Source organism: Grampus griseus (assembly GCF_964374135.1).
Source record: "Grampus griseus genome assembly, chromosome: 9".
NCBI lineage: Eukaryota > Metazoa > Chordata > Mammalia > Artiodactyla > Delphinidae > Grampus > Grampus griseus.
Genome location: NC_139003.1, coordinates 423,393 through 449,142, shown reverse-complemented (window position 1 = coordinate 449,142; position 25,750 = coordinate 423,393). Strand labels below are relative to the sequence as shown.

At 44.3% G+C, this 25,750-nt stretch overlaps 1 protein-coding gene across 3 annotated transcripts in view; it reads right to left on the bottom strand.

Annotated features, from left to right (window-relative positions):
• Positions 1-25,750, bottom strand: part of ESYT2 (extended synaptotagmin 2) — a gene marked incomplete at its 5' end in the record, with an annotated part of 75,513 nt that overhangs the window by 7,354 nt on the left and 42,409 nt on the right. For 2 of the 3 annotated variants that reach the window (XM_082661629.1, XM_082661628.1), the window contains 12 exons: positions 113-501; positions 1,731-1,880; positions 3,492-3,578; positions 4,749-4,823; positions 8,293-8,355; positions 13,511-13,606; positions 14,025-14,114; positions 15,194-15,242; positions 16,664-16,746; positions 17,594-17,770; positions 20,017-20,137; positions 24,074-24,129. In XM_082661629.1, the coding sequence (XP_082517755.1) occupies positions 113-501; positions 1,731-1,880; positions 3,492-3,578; positions 4,749-4,823; positions 8,293-8,355; positions 13,511-13,606; positions 14,025-14,114; positions 15,194-15,242; positions 16,664-16,746; positions 17,594-17,770; positions 20,017-20,137; positions 24,074-24,129 (1,436 nt within the window). The remainder of the gene's footprint in view (positions 1-112; positions 502-1,730; positions 1,881-3,491; positions 3,579-4,748; positions 4,824-8,292; positions 8,356-13,510; positions 13,607-14,024; positions 14,115-15,193; positions 15,243-16,663; positions 16,747-17,593; positions 17,771-20,016; positions 20,138-24,073; positions 24,130-25,750) is intronic. The other variant, XM_082661630.1, reaches the window with a different exon arrangement.

Here is a 25,750-nt window from a genome sequence, read left to right as displayed (position 1 = left end):
GGTGAGCGAAAGGGCCACACTGCCTGAAAGGTGTTTGGCTTAGGACCGCGTTCCCTCCCCGCAGCCCGCGGGTCAAGAGCCAATTCAGCAAGAGCACGGGGCGTCTAGTTACTTCTCAAGCTGCCGCAGCCTCTGTCGCAGCTCCTGTGTGGCGACGGGCAGCGAGATGTCTGAGGCGATGCTTGGGGTGGGCTCCTTGACGGAGACGTGGCTGGGGGAGCCGGTGCTGCCGGCCTGGAGGCTGGAGGAGCTTCTGCCCAGGTCCCGCGGACCCTGCGGGCTGGCCTCTGCGGGTTGGGCTCTCTCTTCCACACCTGGCTTATTATCGCAGCCCCCCATGACCGGCGTGGATGGGGCTGTGCTGCTGTCAGCAGTGCCTGGCGATGCAGACATCTGAGATCTGACAGATATTTTTCTCCCTTCCTTGGAAACAGAGGGTCGCTTTACTTGAGCTGAGTGCTGGTGGTCTGGAGACCTTTCTTGCTTTTCAAGGTGGAGTACCTTGGTGAAAATAGATACAAAATTAAAACGGGTGACACTGGTAACAGCCTCATACATGAACAGCTTTAGAGATACTCATTTGCAAACGTTTCTTTGAAGCTTGGCACAAAACATGAAAAACAATCTAGCCTCTCTGTTCAGCTATCCTACCATATTACAGAAAGTGCAGAAAAAGGCACATGCGGGTAAGCATCACAGCACCGCGTGGTGCCAGCCACACTTCTGTGCATCTCTCTCCGGCCTCCTCCTGTCCACTCTTCTGCACAGTGGTGACAGCTTGACAGTGGCAGAGCCCAAGCCACAAACCCCATCCTACACTGACGCTTATCCTACCGTCTCCACCAGCGACCGGGGCAGGGCGAGGCTGCCAGACCCCTAGGGTTGACATGGGAGCAACACCTCCCCGCTTTGCTTCCTTTCACATTAGCTCTGAGCGTGCACATGTACCTGAGCAGTCTAAACCCTGCATTGGGGGTCATCCCGACGGCCTGAAGCTTCTTCCCGCTTTTACCAAGTAAAGCTGCAGCCAACACCCCCAGTTCTGTGTTATTACCAGGAGTCAGATTTCCAGGGAAAGGGCTCTGTGGTTTACAGCTGAAGACACTGAAGTCCCTTCTGGAAAGGCTGTGACCAGGCACAAGGAGGCCGTTTCCATCACACCTTCCACAGACTAAGTTTGTTTTACTTTAAAAAAAAGTTGGTTCTGCATTTTAATTTGCATTTTAAAAATTAGAGAGTTTTAGCATTTTCCCGTATGTTTGCCAGTTTTATTTTCAGCATTTCCTTAGGTACTTACAAATGAATCATCGTCTATTTTGGACAATATTTTTCCTGTAATCTCTACCGTCTTGCAGAGTTTTTTTTAATTCTTTTTTCTGAATGACCTTTGAAATTTTAACATTAGCAGTAAACTTTATTGATCCAGATAGCAATACTTTCTGGACAAAAGGATTAAAAAAAAAAAAAAAAACCGCTGGTGGGATTCACGTGAAAGCCCAAGGAACAATTCCGGGCCTGCTCAAGCAACCTGGAAACTCTGCTGCTGTTGGTGTCGGAGTCCAAGCCCTGGTCATCTCTCCCCTGAGCTACACAGCCAGCAGCAATGTGAAAACTCACACTCCCCGTAAAGCACGTCCCTGTCATCCCTGCCCCGCGCCCAGCACCGTGAGCACCACGGGCACTGCCCACCCAGGACCCTTCCCCCAGCTGCGCTCTGGAGACGGCAGTACCCTGAGGGCGAGCTTCATCTTCAGTGAGCTGTTGGGGCCTGAGTTACTGAGCTGGAACCGCTGGTTCAGGGTCATGTCCTCGCAGGCGAGCAGCTGGCTGAGAGGGATCCTCAGGTTCCCCAGGCAACACTGGTGCTGCTCATCTTTCACCTGCCAAACACGACAGAGCGCTCAACGCTGGGGATGGAGACAGAACACGCAGGAAGGCCCCAAACCCCATCTTCGGCCACCTCCTTCTACATCCTGTCGCCATGCACAACGCAGTAGGAAACCCCGTCAGGGAGACTCAAAACATTGCCAATAGTGATGCTACAGTGTAGCCATGTCACAGGGCCGGTCATCTCCCAATCACATAGTCATAATGAGCACGAAAAAGAGAAAACCCCGTTCGAGGAATCCATTACAAGGACCCTGAGCTGAGAGGCAGCAGTCCACACAAATCTGAAGATGAGAAGGAAATGTCTTCAGTCCTGTGAAAACGGTGACAAAACACATGCCTAGTGGTGTGCCAAGTTCTAGTGGTGACACTTGTTCATGGAGAAGACCCATTTCTAAGTTTCTTTTAAGACTTCTACTCAAAATGTACAATATCTGCTTTAACTGCATGACAATTTCTGGCTCCTGAATAATAACCTTCAGCTTTGCCTCTGCAACAGGAACCACTCCTGTTAGGTTGCTGCGATACAGGTAGTTTAACCAAAAGGGGTAAGAACTTTGGTGGTTTCATAGGCTCTACAGCAATGATCAAGTAAGTTAACTACACGTAAAAACCGAACAGCCTGATTGCTTATTGTTTAAACTGTAATCGCAAAAGCATTTTTTAATGAAATAACTAAGTTTACAGAATGTTAAAAATTATTTTTTTAAATCCAAGGTCCAGTTACTATAGATTATTTTAAGAGGAGTGCAAAAAATTCTTTGTTTTAAAGGTTATCCCATCTTATTTTTTTAAATTGAAGTACAGTTTATAATATTATATTAGTTTCAGGTATATAAAAGTGATTCATTAACTTTATAGACTGTACTCCATTTAAAGTTATTACAAAATAATGGCTCTAGTTCTCTGTGCTGCACAATATACCTTTATTGTTTGTTCACTTACGATGCAAAAATTCTTAAAATTTTAGCAAATTAAATTGAACACATAAAAAGGATACTGCATCACAAGTGGGGTTATGTCCAAATAAAGGTTTGTCTGCAAGGGTTTCTCATGTTAAATCTTGCAAACCAGTAAATGTTTGCAAGATTTCAGATTTAAAAGTCAACACTGCATTTCACCATATTTACAAACTTAAAAAGGAAAATCACGTGATCATCTCAATACTTGTAGAAAAGTCTCTGACAATATTCAACACCCATTCATTACAAAAACACTCAGCAAACTGGCAGGAGGAGTAGAAGGAAGTGAAACACAAAGGCTTTGCCCTTAGGATCTGGAAGGAGGCAAAGGTGTCCACTGACGCCGAGGCCGGGCTGGCAGCGGGGAAGGAACAGGAAGGGAAGTGTCATTACGAGCAGTACCCTGAGGTATCCACACGTCCAGCAGGGCTGACAGTGGTGCCAACATGTGAACACCAACACCCACTGCACCTCTGGACGCCAGTAACAGTCAGTCAAAAGTTGAAAATTAAAAACTGACAGCCCCCCGCCCGACACCTAGGGCATGAACACATCTGGTGGGCCCACAATGGCGGTTCTCCCTGTGTTGACTATGTGACGCAGAGACACAAACACAACCACGTAAATATGCAAATCACTTACCTCCACCTCGAGCTCCTGGCGCTTGGGATTGTGAACGAAGAAAGTGAAGTTTTCCTCCCACACAGGTTCATTGGTTTTGTACCGAATCTGAAAGAAATATCCAAAATCAGCTCTGGGATATTTGCTGTGGCAAAGCACTACCACACTGTGTTTATCGAGTATCGCACTTGGCAGCTACGGATGACACCCATCCTCTGGGCTGTCCTATCAAGAGTTAACTGTGGAAGGTCCGGAGCGTGTCAGCGGATGAGCTGCCAGCAGCTTCCAGCCTGGGTCCCAGGCCCCATGACAATGCGACATCTGCATGTGTGGTCCTCACTCCACGACCTCCCCAGGCCAGCGGACTGCTGCACGTCAGGAAGTTTCTTAGATGAATGGTTAGCAGTTAATAAAAGGGAGGAATTCCTGAAATGTTTCCTGAAAGTAGCACATATTATAGCAACAGCAATGCCCTCTCTCCGTTTTTGAACAGAATCGTATTTGTTGAACAAGTCCCCTACATATGAACCTTCAAGCTGTGAACTTTCAAAGACGCGAATGTGTATCCGGTTCCAGAGAGGAACCAGAGCCTGTGTCGTGCACATCAGGCGGAGGGAAACTGCAGCCTGCCCTCTGGCTCCTGTTGCTGACGACCCCTCCTTTCCCTCCTCCAGTCGGTCACTCTTCTCGCCTGTTCCCTCGATGCCAGCCCCTGGATGCCAGCTGTTGGACTGTACTACTGTACTTTTCAAGGTACTGTACTGTAAGATTAAAAATGTTTTCTTTATTTTGTGTGTTTGTTTTTCATGTATTATTTGTGTGAAGAGTATTATAAACCTATTACAGTACACTACTATATAGCCGATTGTGTTAGTTGGGTACCTAGGCTAACTCTGTGGGACTTAACGAACAAATTGGACTTACGAACTCACTCTCAGAAAGAAACTCGTTCGTATGTAGGGGACTTCCTGTGCACTGCTGGTTGTCTTTTAAACAGAATATTAACAGGACATTCAAAGGAAACTTAGAATTTGTCCCATGTCATCTACCCATGAAATCAAGCAAAAGCATAATTAACATATTCGTGTCACTTTTTAATGTTACTTTTAAATGAATATATTTGATACCAAATTAAGTAGCTGGTTATCCAACAACTGATTTGAGAAAACAAAAGAAAGACTCATAAATCAATGGTCTTGATGCCTGCGCCACCCCCAACTGGTGACAGTGACAGCACGGTCACACGGAAGTGCCCCAGTCAGACTGCTGGTGCCTTACCTTGCTCTCCTGGGCCTTGTGACCAACTGACATTTGGACAAGAGGATTTGGGTTGCTGTTTATTTTCTTCCCTGACTATCCAAAAACAAAAAACAGATAAAAATCAATAAACACATCTCGAAATGGGGATCACTAAAAATGGGATTATTGGCTTATATTAACAGTCATTTCTATTTACTTCTGATACTTCAGTTACAGGGAGTATCTAGGCACAATTTAACTGGAAAACAATTAATTGCTAACACACCCCAAAGCCATACTTGTATCTACATAAAATAAATCAAGAAAACTTGTATTTGCAAACAATTTTAAAACGTTAAGGTCTTTTATTTTTTAAAGCAAGCAACTTTGGAAAAACGGAATCTTCCGAAAATCTTTAATGTTAATTCCAGCTCTCAAAACTTATTTTACTAGGGTAACAGAATGAATAAAGTGCAACAAATGGAAACAGAAAAGCACAGGAAGGACAAATGTGAGAGTGTGTGATTCAGAACAGTCTTCTGGTTGGAATCATAAAAATAATAAAGTGTCAGAGGCACATTTTCACGTTTTTAATTTAGTATCTTCTGTTCAAACATGTACCTATCAGATTATCGAACCTTGCTTACCAGCTGCTAAGTAATTTTGACTGGAAGAATAAACGTCAATCTAAATTGCATTTAAGCAGATACAAATGCAATGAGAAAAATTCAGGAATAAGAAAAAATGGTAAGAAGCATACTTTAGCACAGACAGCTGATAGAAGAATACATAGTAAAATGCAACATATATGGGACATGAGGTTTATTTATAACTTAGCCCCACAAGAAGATGCTGTTAAATATTTGTGTTAGTGGAAATTAATTAGAAGGTCACAAAATGTTTTTAAGTTAAATAATTTTAGAGTCAATCCTCAACACTGCAACGATGACAGAGGCGTCAAATTCATGACTATTGGAATAAAATATTACTAGCCCAAACCTACTGCGATAATCTAGTTTCTGGTTCATCTTTTTGATGTGAATGAATTCTGCAAAATGAAATAAACACTGTTAAAAAAAATCCAAGGCTACAGACTACGGTGGGAGAATACTAATTTCCCCCCTAAATCCATTTCTCCTTCTTCCCTTAACACGAGAGTCCTAGCGTCATAGCTGAGCACACAAATCCTCTGTGACACAGATTCTATTTCCGAATCTCCCTTGTAGTCAGGTGTGGCCCTGTAACAGTCTGGGGAGGTCTGGCCTTTGCTGTGCCCCCCTTCTGGCTGGAGGCATTGAGCACTGCGAAGCCACAGGCCAGAATTCTGCGACATTCAAGGGAAATAAACTTCTGTCTTTACTTAAGCTACTGCTACTCTTGAGTCTTTGATACAGAAGCTGAGTTTAACTAATACACTTACTTAATCTCTGAAAAAGTAGCCATTCATTCCTACAGGTTTACTGTAGCTCATCAGTTTCAATATACCCTCCTCCCCGCCTTTTAAACTTTCTAACATCACTGAAAACAAAATGAAACTTACAATTGATGACTTTAAGCGCCTGTTTTTGGGCAGATTACAGTGGAGCGGTAGTTATCACTGCCTTCATCAATTTATTTTGCTTATATTTTCCTTCTGTGTGTGCATGTGACATGATAAAAATCTATGTTTATCCTAAGTCTAAAAATTCTTTCAGTAAGTATAAAATAAACACTATCACCTTACTTTCTTTCCTAGCAGTACATAAAATAATGGTGTACAGTCGTCCCTCAGCATCTGTGGGAGGTTGGTTCCAAGACCCCCCAGGATACCAAAATCCGAGGATGCTCAAATCCCATCTATAAAATGACCTGGTGTTATCCTCCATATAATTTAAGTCATCTCCAGATTACATATAATACCTAATAAAGTATAAATGCTATGTAAATAGTTGCAAACACAATGTAATGCTGCTGTTTGGAACTTTATCTGTAGATTTTTTCAGGATATTTTCGATCCTCGGTTGGCTGAATCCGTGGATGCGAAACCTGCATCCTAAAATGGATGATGTTTTGGATTCTATGAAATAAGGTTAAATCAGTGACTAAGTTTTCTATCAGGACGCAATATTCAAAATGCATGAGCACAAGTAAGACACACAAGGTATAATGAAAATATAAGCGTTTAAGTCAGACTGTGTTGAATTTAAATCTTAGCTTTTTACCACTTGATTTTGGAGATTAAATTTGGAGATTTTGGAGATTTTGGAGATTAATCTTTTGTCAGTTGCTTCATTTGCAAATATTTTCTCCCATTCTGAGGGTTGTCTTTTCATCTTGTTTATGGTTTCCTTTGCTGTGCAAAAGCTTTGAAGTTTCATTAGGTCCCATTTGTTTATTTTTGTTTTTATTTCCATTTCTCTAGGAGGTGGGTCAAAAAGGATCTTGCTGTGATTTATGTCATAGAGTGCTCTGCCTATGTTTTCCTCTAAGAGTTTTTTAGTGTCTGGACTTACATTTAGGTCTTTAACCCATTCTGAGTTTATTTTTGTGTATGGTGTTAGGGAGTGTTCTAATTTCATTCTTTTACATGCAGCTGTCCAGGTTCCCCAGCACCACTTATTGAAGAAGCTGTCTTTCTTTTCTCCACTGTATATTCTTCCCTCCTTTATCAAAAATAAGGTGACCATATATGCGTGGGTTTATCTCTGGGCTTTCTATCTGAACAGGTATTTCGACTACTCTGCTAACTAACTAGTACTCCAAAGGAGTAGGCCACCTCACCTCCTCAGTGTGGGGTGGGGTTAAGGGCTTACTAAATGCTGCATCAAAGCAGAATGCTAGTCTTCTTCACTTTTGAAATTTAACTTATTCTTCTGGATGAAACTGATTAAAAACCATTCCTGATTCCTTTGGATAGAATTTTCTTAAAGCAACTACATTTAACCCCTCACCCCCCAAAATATTTAAGTCTAAAATGCTCAAAGAAATTAGAAAAAAATAATAAAACATTTGTAAGCCATAGAAAACCTTTAACAATTTAGCCAGAAAATACATGCTCATGTCGTTTTCAGGAGTGGAGCTTAGTTTTCAATATACCTCATTTAATGAGATTTAAAGCTTCTTAAAAGATCTGTCACCCAAACTAGCAGCACCAAAAGCCATGAGGTCACTGACTCAGAGACAGCCCTGACTCAGCATATTGGAAGAGGTGATTTTTTAATGGAAAGTCACAGTGCATCGGGCATACGTTTTAATCATAATCTAAAAACTGGTTAAGATTTTAAACAGAACTTTACTTCACCATTTTCACAAATTCAAATCCAATTAAAGTACAGATGATTTAAAACCACCTAGATACTGCTGCCTAAGGCCAACAGGACAAAAGTCTAATATACCATATTGGTATTTTGTAAAGTTTATTGTCAAAATCGACTTAAATTCTTTTAACTACTAATTCTTTGACAACAAAAATAGGCTCTCCGCAACTAAACAAGTAATTACTCTATTACTTTGGGAAGAATTTGTCAATAAACCGATAAAGGTTAGAGCATCATCTCTTTCAATATGTTTTAATTAACTTTCGAAGGGAAAACTATTAGTTTACCTTTAAAGCTTTCTGAATTGCAGCCTTCTTCAAGACATCAGGGTTAAATTCTAATGGGTTACTCTTTCAAGTCAGAAGAAAATGAATACACCAAGGGTTAATAAAACATGCAATGAGGAGTTTATGTTAAGGTTAATGACATGAAAATTTACGAAAACAACAACAAAAAATCTTGAAACAAAAACCACCAAGAATTAAACAAAGAAACAGTATAAACCATTTGTAAAAGTATTCTTATTGCCCAAGATTTTATCTTAGACTAAACCTTTATAAATATCAAAACATATTTCCTTACCTTCTATGATTACTGTTCTTTTACTCCCCCACCCCTCCTGTCTTTGGGATTTGAAAAATCCAAGAGTGAAACTTGAGGAAAGGGTTCTATTTACTATCCTTTGCTTGAACAAACCCCTAAAATATCAACCATTATTAACCTAAAGGTTTTACCTAAAGTACAAATGAATGGGCCACAGACACCCCAACTGCTCTCAAACCAAATCATATCCTGTAACACCAAACCCTACTTTTCCTCCTTCTGAACTTTACCTTCTAGTGGAAAACCACAGCAGAGATGGGACCCGATCTATTTCGTCCCCCATTCTTTTCCAAGCACAAAATGCAGAGGCTGATTAGATCACCTCAAAAGTTCCTCCTCGCTTTAAAGTTCTATTATTACAGGTTTTATGTCCTACTTGTATTGATTTTTAAAAACTCATTACTTTCTTGCCCTCAAAAGGGCAAGACTGAATTGTTTTGCAAGATCCTTTGAGGATTAACATTTAAGATGAAAAACTTGATCACTTCATCAAGTGATCACTTGAGTTGTAATTAACTTCAAATTGAATTCTATTCTTTGTGAAGCAGCCTGAAACACCAGCCCCAGCAGATGCCCCTAGAGGGGGGGGCCGGGCCAGGCTGGGAACTGCTGCCCTGAGCTGTGAGGACAGACCTTCTGCGGGCACCAAGGAAACTCTAACTTTGCAAGGATGTGACGTGTACTGTGCACATGTTATTCCAAGTGCATCAAGTGAAGTGAAACAAAGAAAGAAGCCATGGTGGGTGTCAGGGGTGCAAGAGGAGCCTGTGAGCGTGGGCGTGGGAAGCTGCACCGGCCTGGGGTGAGACAGATCAGGCTGCTCAGGTGCACTCGGTGAGGGCCCAGCGTGGGGCCTCCAGACATCACTGCACCGTCCACTCTGGGGCTGCTCACCGTAAGCAGGGGCAGTAACAGCAACCTGCACTTTTTTAAACTGAGAGCTAAAATCACTTTCACAGAGCACCTAGAAGCATCACACCCAAGGGTCTCCATGTTATACAGCCAACGTTTTTATGTATAAAGTGGACATTAGTGCAAACACCACTCCCCTCAGATAAACTCCATATACAGCACTATGAACTTACAAACTTAATGAAGTGGTAACAAATTCACTTTATACACGGATGGACCAGACAGGAGGGTGGAAAACGTGGGCTCTGGGTCACACAGCGGTGCTCAGATCCTGGCTCTGCGGCTTGCTAGTGGCAACCCTGGGTCTCTAATCTCAGTGCCTCATCTGAGAAAGGATCCTGCCAGCCTGAGACTCAATGAGTTGTGCACGCAGAGCCCTTGGAAAGCACTTGGGAAATGCATGTGGTCATGGAGGCCTCAGGGTCTGAAGCTGGCCTCCGGGGGTCAGAAATCACCCTCTCGTTCCTCTGGCCAGAAGGAGGAGGCCCGAGTGCTAAGGCCACAGGATAAAGAGGCCGTTCCCAGCTTGGGAGAAAGTCCTGCTGTGCTGAGGCTTCCAGACAGGACCACTGGTGGAAATGCACTGGTGAGGCTGAACATGAAGAGAGTTTTGAGCAGCAAAAGGTAAGAGAGCGACGGGCTGGCAGCAGCCCAAAACCTCTACTGGAAATAGCAACACGCTCAGCCTTTAGGGACAACTGACAACTGATCTCACTTCACACTGACAATCAAAGGGGAGAAAAGTGATCAATCTATTCGAATTTATTTTGTAGGACATTTTGTTGATTCCTACAACTGAATCATCAAGCAGAACATGTGGTTTTGGTAATGTGGGAGGAAAGTTAGTTTGGATAACCCAGCCACATCTTAGCTAAATATTACAAAGCAATTTAAAAAATCCTGACACAAGTTCAGAAATATTTCCTTTAAAAGAAGCAGTTACAGAAAACAGTAACTCATGCAGCTGAGCAAGACTGTCATTTACAGCAGCTTACAACACAGATTTCCACTAGGAAACACCTGGAAGTGACAGAAAACAGCTGCTGATATGCATGACTGCCCTCATTCTGACCTCCCAGAAGGTGGGCAGGGGATGCGAGGAGACGCAACAGCAGCTCACCCACTCCTCAGGGGCTTGACTGTCCTCACCTATAAAATGGGTCAAAAATGCCTATTCTTTCAGTTTTGCTCTCCCCCTTCTTTTTCATTTTCTTAAATTAAGAATAAACTGAGAATGCATGCAGAAATAGAAATAACAAATTAAAATGAAACAAATGAACTTTAAGAATCTCACTAGTTATTGAATTAAATCAATAATTAGTTTCTAGACTAATGACTAAGCCATCGGTGGCTTTCTCTGACCCCAAAGCAAGTGAAAATAACTGCTAAAAGGACCAAGAAGAGTGCCAGGAATCAAGGCACCAGAGCAAGGCCTCAGGGAAACATATGAGATGAAAATCAGCTTCCCAGATAAAGGTAGAAATGCTCAATTACCCACCCCAGGAAATTCTTTAAGTTCCTTAAAAGAAGTGAATCATAAACTCAACATGTTTTTGCACCCTAGGAGCTCTGGTTAAATGGGGAGGGAGAAGGCGTGTTTTCAGAGCAGCAGTGAGTTTCTGTCTTCACTGACTGTCCCCAAGGCCACGGGGGACTTCATGGAAAGCCAAGCTCTGACACTTCTGTGTTTGGTCAGGAGGAGAAAGTAGATTTAAGGAAGTTTTTTGAAAGCTTGCAAAGAAATATTTACATCTCACATTGAGATGAACCATAAGAAAATCCATTTTAATCATTATGGCTTCACTACTTTTTCCTCAGATGATTTTTTTTTTTTTTTAATTTTTTAAGGGCCAGGAGCAGCGTCAGAGCCCAAGGCTCCTCCATGGCTCATGGGGTTTGTCCACCTCGGTATCAGATGCAGTCACCAACATTAGTTACAGCAGTGTTACGTTTCACAAAACAAGCACGAAAGAAACATGCCCAGTAACTGAAATCATGCAAGAAACTGAAAAAGCATGCACGTCATTCCACCACTGAGCAGATGGCATTGAAGTTCCAGTCCACATTCTAGCAGTCTCCACCAAACAGAAGGAAGGAAGAACACTGAGAACTCACAAATAGTGCTCTACAGACTGAGGCAGTATTTTCACAAAACACTAGTCCCGACGCTCGCCTCTCTTTTAAGTAGCCACACCCAAAGTTTCCCTCGTAGATACTCTTGGGAAAATGGAAATGGGAGAAGAAAGCAAAGAATGGTGGATTGTGGTCAACGAAGGCACAAGAGCACTAATAACCAGGATGCAACAGGCAGAGTCAAAGAATCACGCAGCAACGCAGGGGACAGCACGCACTCCCGTGGAGACAGGCCCAACCGGGCAGTGGTTTTGTAAAGATCCTTTGCCTTTGACGGCCAGAGCATACCTTCATGCACAAAGTGCCCTTTTAACAGAAGGTTGTACAATCACTTTTCTTTCTGTCTTTTGCTTACATGACATTATTCAATTTTAATTTAATGTGACAAAACACACAGTTCTAAAGAGAGGCCAATTCCCCACCACTTTGCTCTATATCCTAAAATACATAACAAATTCACTTCCATCAGGCATTATGAAAGACTTTAAAACATTATTGTGGTTAAAAGCAAAAAGTTCTACCGTACAAGTAATTCTGCAGAAAGGTTAAACCTTCACTGAAAGAAAGAGTACAATTATATATATTTATACACACAATTGTTACATCTTCCCAATATGAAAAAAATACATGATCAGATTTTAATCGTTAAAAACTTTAAATAAAACATAGAGATGCCCAAAATACATTGATTCTGCTTGTGAACAAAGCCCAAGTAATGCACAATTTTAAACCCTTGAGAGGTGCTAAACAGAATCAGGGTGTGCATTTCACGAGGTAAAGGAACAGCATGGTGCGATCACAGTGAGGTGAGATGCCCAGACGTCCACCCGCACCAAGGACACACCCTGGGGGACTGTCTACAGGTGCACTTGGGTGACCTGGAACCAGTATCATTTCAGGAGGAAACACCTTTCATGGGGAGGTAGTTGTCTTTCTTTCAACAAAACTGGCCTCCAACAGTGAAATGGAACAAGGAAGGCCATCTATTGAACAAGTGAATGGGCACTCAAAACACATTATCAGGGTTTCCCTGGTGGCGCACTGGTTGAGAGTCCGCCTGCCGATGCAGGGGACACGGGTTCCTGCTCCGGTCCGGGAAGATCCCATATGCCGCGGAGCGGCTGGGCCTGTGAGCCATGGCTGCTGAGCCTGCGCGTCCGGAGCCTGTGCTCCGCAACGGGAGAGGCCACAACAGTGAGAGGCCTGCGTACCGCAAAACAAAAACAAAAACAAAAACAAAACCAAGCAAAAAAAAACATGATCAAAACGATAAACACTGATCACGAGCACACTAGCCTCAGTGTGGAGGCGAGCATCACACCAGGGCTTGATCGACCCTTCTCCACGCTTCTAGTCGTTGTTGTAAAAACTGTTCTCTACAGTTTTTCTGAGAGTGAAATGACTCTGACGCCCACGAGGAGAGGCACTGCTCTGGGCCAGAAGCCGTGTGTGCAGGGGATCACCCGACGCTGCCCCGTCACCCTGCTGTGCTACTTCCAGGATGATGCCAAAGGGATATAATTTTCATCTTTAGGCACTACATTTTAATAATTAGTGATTCTCTACAGAAAATCTTCTTCTCTAACTACTAGGTGAATTATCTTCCTATGTACTGGAGATTTCTTCTTAAAACATGTAAGATAATTCTGACCATCCTGGATAAACCAATAAGATGTAAACATAAAATTACACTCATGGAGGAAATGCACACGTATCCCTCTCCACTGCTGCTCTCTTGGACTGGAGTGAAGTGAAAACACAGCAACAAGAATGGGGACATGGCGTGGGCGCGGCTGAACACAGCAGGATCCACTGCCAGGAAACGAGCACCCAGTGGGCTCTCGCGGAGGCACCTACCGGGAGGTTCCTGGCTGAATCCAAGTACAAGACGAGCAGCGAGGAGGACAGCCCGTCATTGGCTTGATCTTTGTCAGCTCTGATGTCTGTCAGCACCTACAAGGAAAGGAAAAAGCTTCAGCAGGTGGGTTTCCAAGGTTCCTATTTCTTCCTGATTATGTCTATAATCCTCAAGAGAATAAGAAAAGTGGAGAAATAAGCATCTGATATATGCAATACAGAGAGAATGAACATAAGATTCTATTCAGATCAATCAAACGAAGCATTCGGGTCACCTGTGGCTCTTCAAATCCCTATACAATAATCAAGCACAAAATTTAAAGATCTCATAAAACAGGTGAGAATGACCTGTAAACTTCCATTATCTCTAATTTACCCCTGGCACTACTGTAGTGATTTACAGCACAGGAGTCAAAATGATTGCTGTATTTTTTTTAAGTGAGCAGCAGCACAGTTTAAAGGTACTAATCTTAGCGATCAGGAGTGCAGGCTGTCATGGGACCCCATCCAGCACCTTCTCGAGGTTTGAAGCGTCTGGCATGAGCGTGAGCCACTCCAGTTTCAAGTGCAGCTTTCCTCTGAGGACCTCGTCCAGGGTGAACCACTGCAGAGAAAGCAAGACAGTTCAGCCAAAGTCCTCCTGGATCAGACACGCAAACTGAACAGTCTCCACAAACGCAGAAGGCCTGAGTCCTGCCACCTTTAGCTCCAGGCCTGAGAACCAGCTGCTGGCCCCAGACACCAACAGCAGTGGCCACTTTGCGTGTCTTAACTCACTGACTCCCAATTCCACCCCCGATTCACATGCAAGGACTCAAATGTCCTCTTATACCACCCAACACTGTCAGGCTTTTACGTATGGACTTCCATAGAATTTATGGGCCAAGAGAGAATATAACATTGATCCCAAGTCTGAATTTCAATATCAGACACATTAACAGGTCTGTTTTTCCTCATCACTATATACTAATAATTAGTATACACTTGTTTCAGCTTAAAAGCCACAAAGCAATTAATCGAGGATGGTCCCCAAACACTCAGTATTAAGAAGAGACTGCCCCGAGTGCAGGGCTTTGTCTGCTCTGCCTGTCACTGCACACAGCACCTGGCACACAACATGATAAACTGCAGATACCTGTTGAGTGTGTGCTGGCGTGCATGGGAAGGGAAACATGTTACTTTGAAAGCAGATCTCAGCAGTGATTTGGTTAATTACGCTTTACTTATCCAAATCTTACCCATCTTTTAGAAGCCACCACAAACTTCCTTTTTTATCCTTTTTATTCTGATAGCAATATCTTGCTTGAAGTACGTCTGTTGCTGTCAATTCATACTGTATTTGTGGGTATCTTTCATGGGACAATTTCTCATCAACTGCACTGTGCCAGCTCTGCTGTGAACTCCAACTATCTTTAAAATGCCTGTTATTGGGGAGTTTCTCCCAGATTCTGCCCTGACTCCGAAGGAGAGCGTGCCTGCCTGAAACAAAGTTGGTGTGTGTTTGCATCCTCAGGAATTTCGAGTGTCTGGTAGGTGCTGACTTCTTTTCACTTTGCTGTTACTAGAAGGCCTAAGTCCTCAACGTCTGTGAGCGGATGTTAAGTTCTCAGACCATCAGGTGGCGGTGGCAGCAGGTGCTCTGTCAACACTCATGAAATAGAACAATACTCAAAGGAAACTTACTTCATCTAAAAGGCGCTCCTTTTCAACTTCAATAAGATCAATCATAAGACTATAGAAATAACAATACAACAACTTTAGAACACAGAAACACACTTCTTACAACTGAAATAACCTTAAGCATTAGTCTATGAAAAGGTACTCCAGAAATGCAACAAAATGCTAGTTTGTCAAGAAACAGACTTCTTCCAAAAGCTTCCCCAAGCTTCCACCCACGAGAGTGAAGCGAGGTAGGGAAGAGCGGGGAGGTAGGAACACTCGGTGAGGCACAGCTGCGGTCAGAGCTGGGAGGGCTGGTCTTCCCCACACGGAGCTGCTCACACGCACCCCAATTGTGCAGGCATATTCCGCCCTGGGCCTGGCATGCCCTCCGAGCTGCTGCCCATAGCTCCGGCTCAGCCACCTGCATGCTCAGTTAGGCCTTGACTGCCTCCCCAGACTCGCTCCTCAGCTCTGACCAGAGTCTCTGTGGCCACAGAGGCCTCTGCCTCATGCTCGGCATGTCCCCGACAGCCAGTTCCATTTCCCCCAATAATCCTGCACTGCTGGGAGCATGCAGCCAGCCCCCCGAGCCAGAGACGACCAGGACGGGACAGTGACACCCCCTTCTTCTGCAGCCACACCTCCTCTCTGCCCCCGAGCTCTGCCCCAGGTCAGACCTGACATCTCTCTCCTGATCTATCCCAACAGCCTCCTGAAGGCCGGCCAGTCCCCAGTCTCGGTCCCTGATAACCTAACAGTGGCTTTACTGGAATGCAGGTCTGATCTGTTCGCTGCCTTGCTTGAAATCTTTTGGTTGCTCCTCATTAAACTGTCTCATGAATGAATTCTGAGGTCACAGCCTAACACACAGTCCAATGTCATCTATCCTTATATCTTTTTTGCCACAAGAAATTCAGTTAAATAATAAAGGTTAGGCTGAAGTGTGTTTTTTGGTATTTTTTTCAGCTGTACAGGTTGTTCAATTTAAGCAAACAGGTCAATATTTGCTTTTCCAGTATATAGGCACAATATAAATTACTATCTACTCCCCGCCCCCATAACCCAATAACAAATCAAAGGTTAAAAAACCTGTTTCTATAACCTAGCGCACACCTGCCTGCGTGGTGTAAAGGCTGGAGAGCTGGGCTGGACTGGGGGCCATGCGTGGCTGCTGAGCACTTAAAATGGGGCAGCACAACTAAGAAAATGAATTTTAAACTTTGCTTAACTTTAATCAATTTAATTTAAATAGCAACATGTGGCTGCTATGATGGACACAGATCTAGCAGCTTTCCTTTACTTACTTAAATGTGAATGTTTTAGGAACAAACCGTGTTTTAAGAAATCCAAGGTGAAGCAACGCTACATCTAAGAGCCATTTTAAAACACACATAACATGCACATAATCCTGTTTTCGAAGTTATATTACATGTTTAACAGTGATTATCAACGAAAAAGAGTCTACGCTCTCCTCAGTCACGAAGGATTTACCTTCCGAGGAAGTCGTCCTTGTCTGGGTCTTCGTCAAAGAGCTCGATCTCTAATTCTTGTCCGGGATGTTCATAGACCAGAGCCTGAAAGGTAGCAGCTCACAGTTATCTCACATTCACTAGTATCGTGTCTACTGAGTACGTGACTGCAGTCAGCGGCAGCAGCTGCACAGCACTGAGGTCCCCGCTGCCGGACCCGACACACTTCTGGATGGCAGGGTCCCTGCTAGGGACCTGTATCTGCGCACATGGCCATGGGCCACTGTGCCTTGTCCCCAGTTACCGGGGGCCACACGCTTGGATGTCTCTCCACTCCGGCAGCGGCCCCGGTCAGTGCTGGCTGCAGGGTGGCCGCAAGTGCCCCACTCACCAACACTCCGAGATTGAGAGATTTGGCAACAGACCAGGCTGGGAGGACGGGAAGCTGATGGGTATAAACCGCACCACTTCTCAGTTCTTTGCAAACCGCATACCTTGTGATGCGGCAATTCCACTCTGAGGAGCGCAATGCGGGGAAACTTGGCCAAATGCAGAAAACCCACGACACTCATACAGCACTGGTTACAATGAACCCAAAAGCCCAGATCTCTCTGAGTAAAAACATGATGGTACCTACTCAAGTGAACAGCTATGTTTATTGACATGTAGAGATGTCCAGATGTATTAAATGAAAATTTACAAAATGGTAAATAACCTCATTTTGGAATACGTTTATGTGTATTAAGGGCTAATTATTTACTGTGATAGCTTGATGCGATTAAGGTTTAAAATTTTGTGTGAGGTAGGGATACAAGGTACAATAGTTTTAAAAATGGAAAATGAAAGCAAAGAGAATTGAGATTACCCTGAACTAAATAAGCACACCACGACCCCGCAGCAGGAGTGGAACAGAAATGTGGAGGGGGGACGGCAGCAGCACCCACTCCCTCACCTCGTACACCTCGTTCCACTTTGGACTGAGGTTCTCCTTGATGACCTTGCTTTGGAAGATTTGGTTGCCAACTCGAATCACTCCATAGGGGTCTGACTTCCCCTTGATAAGTCCCTTAAGGTAAGTGTCTTTTCCCTGAAGATCCTGAGCTTCAATAAAGTGTATCCTCAGGACACCCTGGAAAGAAGGAAGACAGAGCAGACTGCTCACTGCTCACCCAACAGACATGGAGCGAAGCCTGTGCACAGGGACCAGGCAGCTCCTCCTCCCTGAGCAAAAAAGGCAAACACGTGATGCCAGGAGCAGCACAACGGGGTCCCAGGGGTCTGACCGGAGCCAGAGACGGGATGGGCTAGCGTGAGCCACCACCTCTTGCAGACTTCTCCTGGGACGGGGGGTCCCAGAGCGGCACTGTACCCCAGGGACCCCAGGAGCCCAACTTGGGCAGGGCAGGACGGCAGGAGGTCAGATGGCACAGGGCCTCATGGGTCACCAAACAGTCCTGTGTTTCGGTAGTTGTAACATTAGTGGTAACTGCAGTGATAACCAGTGATAACTGGCACTACAGGATGCACGAGACTGTTCCTAAGTCCTTGATGTGCAATTACTTTCCAATTACTTCACTGAATTTTTACAACAATCCTGTGAAATACTGTCATTAAACCTATTCTATGGATAGGAAACTGAAAATCTGAGATACATATGACTCACAGACTTAACATAGTTATCTTTTTCAAAAATGTTGTTTAATTGATAGAATTAAAAATCTCCACTCATATTTCTTTCAAGGCAAACACAACCTGTAAAGTTACCTTTAGGAGGGTAGCATTCTACACCAAAAAACACTTTTAAAAAAATTACCAGGTAGTATTTCTGAACCAACCAGCATAGAAAGATAGACATTTTTACAGATAAATACGCTTTTAAAACCATAACAAAACAAAATCCCTGGCTTATATTTTCACAGGTCTAAAGCTTAGATAATGTGGCAACAAACATATCTGAGCAGCAGGGAGGCTGGATCCGGGCAGGCTTAGATGGTCACCTGTACTCAGAGAATACAAAGCCTAATGGCCTAGGAGCATGGGGATTTCTATGTGGAAAGGCAGGCCTGCGTTTCCAGAGATGAGAATCCTAAGTTAAGGAAAAAAAGACATCCCTGTCTCATACATGGTGTCCCATCACATCTGCTGAATGCCAACAATGTAACTAATCTGGGCATGAATGACTGGGGTGTTGTTACTTGAAAAAATACAGGAATGCTCATGCACGTTTGTTGGTTTGTGCACTGTTACTGAGATCGAATTTACCTAGAAAGAGTAACGGGCAGTGGGGAAAGGCTGGCCACTTCTACTTCAGGAAACAAACACTGAACTAGGACCAGACACCATGTGACAGGCTGCCCACTCCACTTCTGGAGCCCAAGGTTGGTCAGACCAGACGGGTGGGGTGAAGCCCAGGGGGGAGAAGCCCTTGCTAACTGGGGCCAACCCTCCAGCTCTGTGCCCAGCAGAGAATTCCACGTCCTTGGCCAGCAGGCTCTCACAGTCTCAGACAGAGGTTGTTTAGTTTACTCAAACGAAGGTGACTCCAACATGTGTGACCCGCCTCTGTGTGCAGGCATCACCCCAACTTACAGATGAAGAAACAGCAGCCCAGACACACCAAGGAATATGCTCCCAAAGTGAAGCTGCTGCCTAACCCCAGGGCTGTGACTCAGCCCCGGCCATGCCCTTCCATCCCACCCAGGGCAGCTGTAACACTAACGACGTGCCTGCCACATCCCTCACTGAATGACCTCAAAGATGCCCACTTTGTCATATCTGAGGGGAGGCTTGTACAACGTTCCCAGCTTAGGCTGAACTGTTACATCTTGATACATACAAATAGGAAGTGCTTTCTGAGGCAATAAATAAGTTGTCATAGCTGTTCTTTACAACTTGCAATGATATCTGCAGAATTAAATCCCTATGAGCAGCTCTGAGGTTCACAGCTGAGGTTTAAGAACTGTCCTCAAGTCTCTGAAAGTTTTCGGCCAGATGCCCCTTAGCCAATCTCCTAAGGAACAGGGCAGGACAGACCACCTTTACTGCATCAAGATCCACGTGGCGGGGCTTCCCTGGTGGCGCAGTGGTTGAGAGTCCGCCTACCGATGCAGGGGACACAGGTTCGTGCCCCGGTCTGGGAAGATCCCACATGCCGCGGAGCGGCTGGGCCCGTGAGCCATGGCCGCTGAGCCTGCGCGTCCGGAGCCTGTGCTCCGCAACGGGAGAGGCCACAACAGTGAGAGGCCCGCATACCGCAAAAAAAAAAAAGATCCACGTGGCAAGGCTGCTGTTAGGAGAAATACAAGAAGTCACAACACCCAAGTATGTGAAGAGTTCCTCCAGTCTGTCTGTAAGTGTTAATGAACGGATGCTTACCTTTGGTATAGGAAACCGCAACTGTGCTATTTGAACTTCGCTGACAAGAGGAACTGTGATTCGGTTGGGAAGCACCAGGTAGTTTGATATTATGTCCAAAATGATAGTATCTGACAAACCACTGTTAGGTGGGAGGTAAAAAACAAACAAACCAACTATCAGACACTCCAATACTAGTTATCTCCTGTTAACAGTGAACTTAGCATAGACATGACACAATGTCCCACTGACAGCGCGGAGCTGATCCCTCTAACACAGTATTTGAAGCCAGCAGTTTAATACTTCAGATGCAGCACTGCCACAGTGACCATTATGTGGGGTTTATTCTGAGAACACAAGATACTATTCTGGCTATATTTCACAACGTTCTAAATAACATCTCATACATTTCCACATAACTTTATCACTGATTTAATATTGAATAAGTAAGATACATTTAAATAAATCTTTTTTTAACATAAACTATTTCAAACACCCATAAAAGTACAGAGAATACCAAAACAAGCATCCATTTATTTACTCATTCCATGTTTATTACATTAAATTTATCTTTCCTGATATATATGCAGAGGTCCCAATGAAGTAAAGGAATTTACAGTTCATTCTTTCTTCACACTTTATTTGGGTACTGAATACTGTAATCAATTTGAAATACTATACACCACTGCACAGAGATCTCAGTAGCAAGAATAAAACTGTGGAGGCTAAAGAAACAAATGTACTTTCAATATGCTTTTTGTCTATTCTTTGGTGTAAATGTGAGAATCAAGCAACGTACGTGTGACAGCACTTTTGAAGGCATACGTAAACCAAGTTTCATTGCTATAGAAGGACACCTTTAGCCAGAAGTGCAAAGTTTTAAAAGAACCTTACTTCTTGCCAGTACTTCTCAGATGTTAACAGTATGAACATGCAGATGCAAAGTAACTACACACGGAACATCCACTGGGACACAGTGAAAGTGCGGTCATTCACTGAGTGATAACTGAGCCTCACTGCAGGTTGGGGGTCCAAATGCAAGGCCAAGATGCGGAACCTCAGCACAGCACCTTTCAGTCCGACATGGGCAGAAGACAAACCACACAGACAGCTCCACTCTACTGCTGAAGAGGCCAGTAACTCAGGCGCTAACAGTCCAGGGGGACTCAGAGGGTCTAAGCCGGCAGACACTGGATCAGTGTTCACCAAGCAGAGGATGAGGTGGCCCTTCAAAGCATTAAGACCAAGCATAGTCTTACTTCAGGCATTTCCCTGCAGAAGTACCAATTTTGTTTATATGGAAAAATCTGTTGAAACAGAAGACCCCTCACTGATGACATAAATGTTTCAAGAATCCCTTAGCTGCTATGGTGGTCGGCCACCGCCTCACCTCTCTCTAACGCCTACGGTGCCAGCACAAGGCTCAGCTAGGCAGCCCCACCCGCGGCCTCCCAAGTGGGGCTGGGCATCCCCTGAGCCGCTCTGCTCGTCCTGACTACGCCGGGGCTCAGCACACAGAACAGCTTCCACTGTGTCCCACCCTTCTGGTCCTTTGGAACCGACCCTGCTCATCACCCTACTTCTGTTTCTGTCACAGCCTTCATCCCTCCAACACTCAGTTTGTGGCTCTTCGTTGAAAAAGGGTAAGGATAGCTAAACTCTGTGGTGAAGTGAAGTGACCCAGGCGCCACTGCTACTGTATAATGCCTTGGATTCTGCTCTGTAGTCAATGGATAGAGCTTGTAGATGTTCGTTTTGTAAAGCTCGGCACAAGATTTCATTATGTTAGGGTCAAAGTTATTAAATATCTATTTTTATAGGACAAGGCTTGCCACAGCTGTGAGATGTTTGACAAAATCTTTGAGAAATAGTAGCCCAAGTTTTACGTTAAGTAGGTATGTGTATATTGTATCACATAAAATTTACATAATTATGTATCATATAATATATATAATTTAAAAGGGATATTTTACCATATTTCTTTTATACCATAGTCTCATTTTTGAATGGTGTGTGTCTATTTCTGTCTGTATTTCTAATATATATGAGTATATATTGATACTTTTAATGACAAATGCAATCCTATACATAATGAATATAGAAGAATAGGTTTTATATACTGTATATATGAAAACCCATATATAAAACAACAGCTGGAAGTTATTACTATACAAAAAGAGCCTGCCTTCATATAAAATCATGCAATGAAATGGCGCTGTAGTTGTATGTGTGCGTCGTGCGAGTGTGCATGCATTTCTCCCTTCTAACTGAATGCTCTGGGACTGACCCCCGAGCTGTGCTGCAGGCTCATGCGGCAGAGCCCGCCCTCTGCCTCTCTACAGGGAGCCAGCACAACACGGCCTGCAGCGCAGATGCTCGACAAACCCCTCCCAGGACGCAGGGGGGAGGAAAGCAGACCACACTCTTCTACACTAAACGACAGCAGGGATTTGTCGTTTTTGCCAGCTAAGCAGCACCCTCTCCTCTGACTTCTGGAACCCTTCCTTGGGGGACCCCCCCCCCGCCCACCTCCCTTCACTGGAGCTTCTTCAAGCACTTCTCTGCCTCCTCTCAGCGTGGGCACGAGGCCCAACCTGATCCTCAGAACCAGGAGGGTCTGTCCAAGGACAGGCAGACAAACAGAAGTCAACCCTAGAGCTTTTGCTGGAACTCGTGGGAAAAGGTTTTTTTCCAACTGAGGTTGCTGAGCATGTGGAATAGAAGCTAGAAGCTGCTACTTCACAGCAAGAGTCTGCCTGGCAACAAAGCCACGCACAGAAAAGCAGTCAGGAGCCGTCCTGTGGACGCCAGCACCTGGCTGTGCCTGGCTACCCCACAGGGCCACAGGCCTCTCGGCGACACCAGCCGAGGGTGCAGGCTCCACTCTGCTCACGGCCACGGCTGGCACTCACAGCAGGCACTCCGTACCCATTTGTCGGATGAGTGAATAGACTGTCTCTAAAAAACAGTATTTGTTTACTCAATTATTTACTCACTTAATGAAGACCAGGTAAGTTGGGTTTGTTGTTGCAAGCAAGAATCCTAATCAACACTTTAACAAAACTCTTTTAAAGTTTTCCTTTCGTTCCAAAAATCTTTTAAAGATAACAGTATTTTTCTATATCCAATAAACCACAGCACCTAAAAAAGACTTTTATTGTTATGACTATGCCTCAGTGTAGTCTTAATTTTTCCCTTATAATGAAACAAAATAAAATTCTTTCTAATGGCCATTTCAAAGGCATAAACAAATACACGGGAAGAGAAAAAAACAGATTGAAACCAAGGCTTTCGTATTTCAATTTTTAAGCTATTTTAGGGGGAAAACCCCCCCACAGATTAGCAGTGTCCACTAGAAACATATGTAACTTTAACCAACAAGCAACACACTTTAACCTTCAAATGCAACAGTGAAACCAGCAGAAGCAGGCTTGGCGGCTGCAGCCTCAGACCTTCCTGCTCAGAGGTGGCTAACAGGTCTGCCGCCACCACCTTCCACCTTGGAGGACAGATGGACTCTGTGACGTGACTGGGAAGCCTCACTTCTCTCACAGGCGGGACAAGCCCTGAAGGGCTTCACATGCTCGTGGTGGAAGGTTGCCTCGTGTTTCAGACACTAGGGTACACGGAACAATGAGGGCCTCCCAGCCACACGATGCAGCTCCCAGGTCCAGGGCTGACACCTACCCCTCCAGGGAGGCACGGGTCAAGGCACATAACGCAGAAAGGGAAGGCGCAGCACAGCTCGAAAAGATTCCAGAAAGGGCTACTTTTGAAACATCTAAGCTTGAAAACTTTTTAAAGTTCTCTTTAATTTTCTGGGATATCAAAACACCAAAACTGGAAAGACACCTCATGACAAATGAAAAGGCTCCATCTAGTCCTAACAGGGCTCTCATGCAGCTCTGACCCAGAGCCTCAGACGGGGCGACAACACCAGAGCCCAAGAGAGCCCGCCCAGAAAGCATGGACCATGCTCGGAAGACACAGCTCTCAAACATCTGTGTCGTCTTTGCGACACTGGAAACGCACATGACACCACCAGCAAGCTACACACAGGACGTGACAGAGTACTTACTTCAATCCGGGGATATCGAGAAGATTAGTCAGTCCTGTCCAATTAATTTCTAAAAGCTGTTTTAAAGAAAGGGCAAAAATATTAAGTATGCAAATTATTTCCAATTTTCATATCAAATCATGCAGGCTTGTTTCTTTATAAATGAAATGTGTTAGGTACATAATACTGTCCTATACCTTGTTTTTCACTTTGTAAAACATCAAGGCCGTTGTCCCTTGTTGGTATAGATACCTTGCCTGTTCTTGTTTTGTTCTTTTGATGTCATAATTTACTCCAGTAAAATCATAATTATTTATATACCCATCCTCCTATTGACAAGCACTTAGAATATTTACAATTTCTCTTTTATTGTAAGTAATGAATCAGTGAACACGTGTTGTTACATACACATGGAGACTAGCATTCAAAAAGTGGAAATTCTGGTCAAAGATACACGTTCGTTTTTTATGTTGATAGATGCTACCTAACTGCCCTACTATTGTACAAACTTACATCCCCATCAAAACTGTGTGAACGTCCTTTCTTTACACCCAGTTAAAAATCACAGTTTACACCTACATTAAAGACCAGTCTGCCCAGCAGCTGAAGAATGGTACTTTATCACTGTTGCAGTCTGCATATTCCTACATTAGTGGGACACATGCCAGTCATTCATTCAACTTCTGTATTTTATTGCTCATTTTTCTAGTGGGTACTTATCTTAGAATAATTCCTATATAGTTGGCTGAGATTCTATTAAACGGATGTGGACAAGCAACAAGTACTGGCTGGAAACACTGCTTTTCCTGTCAAGATGGATACTGCACATAATGAAATTACTTGTGCTTTATATTGTAGAAGATGCTAAGTGAAACTGCATGACCTCTATTACCCATATAGCTAGAGTGACAAAGCTGGGGAGTAGGTGGTTATAAATATGAACTGGAAGGGTCAAGATTCTTTCGGACAGAGCAAAACTCAAAAGCAACAACTTTAATAAAGTCCTGAAACACTAACCTCCCTAGGACTCCCTATAGCACCCTGGCTATGATCTCTAAACGCATTTTCCACTCAAAGGAACAGGGGATTTTGAAGAAATGGCTGATTCCAGGTCTGGGACAAAAACTGTTAACGTGAGCCTGGGGCATCCTGCTGAATCAGGAGTAAAGAAGCACTCAAAGGCCCTCCCAAAGGGCGGTCACCTGGAAGGGAATATAACCAGATTACAAACTCTCAGGTGACAGAGGGCCTACTTGCAGGACCCTGGTCAAAATGATAAGATATACCTGAATGCTACCCAAATTCTGAGAAACAAAATGGCTGGGAGGCAGGGGCAGAATTCATGGAAGGACAGATTCAGGTGAGTTTGAAAAGAAGAGATCTGAATGCAAGAAAGAAGGCCCCAGGGGAAGGGCCTCCACGTTCAAGGCCCTGAAGGGGGAGCTGGCCTGTCCATGAACACAGGGAGGCCAGGGGACAGAAGAGCCAAGCTGAGGGGGTGGGAGTGTGAGTGACCGTGTGTGGGAGGACGAGAGTGAGTGTGTGAGCAGGTGGACAGGTGTGAGGGCGGGGGCACAGGGGGGAGCCACCGGGAGGGGCAGATCCAGGCAGCGCTTTGGGAAAGCTACTAAAATTAGTGCCTCCCCCACCAAGTCTGGATGACTGGGATCTCCTTTCGGGAAACTGAAGAATCAGTGA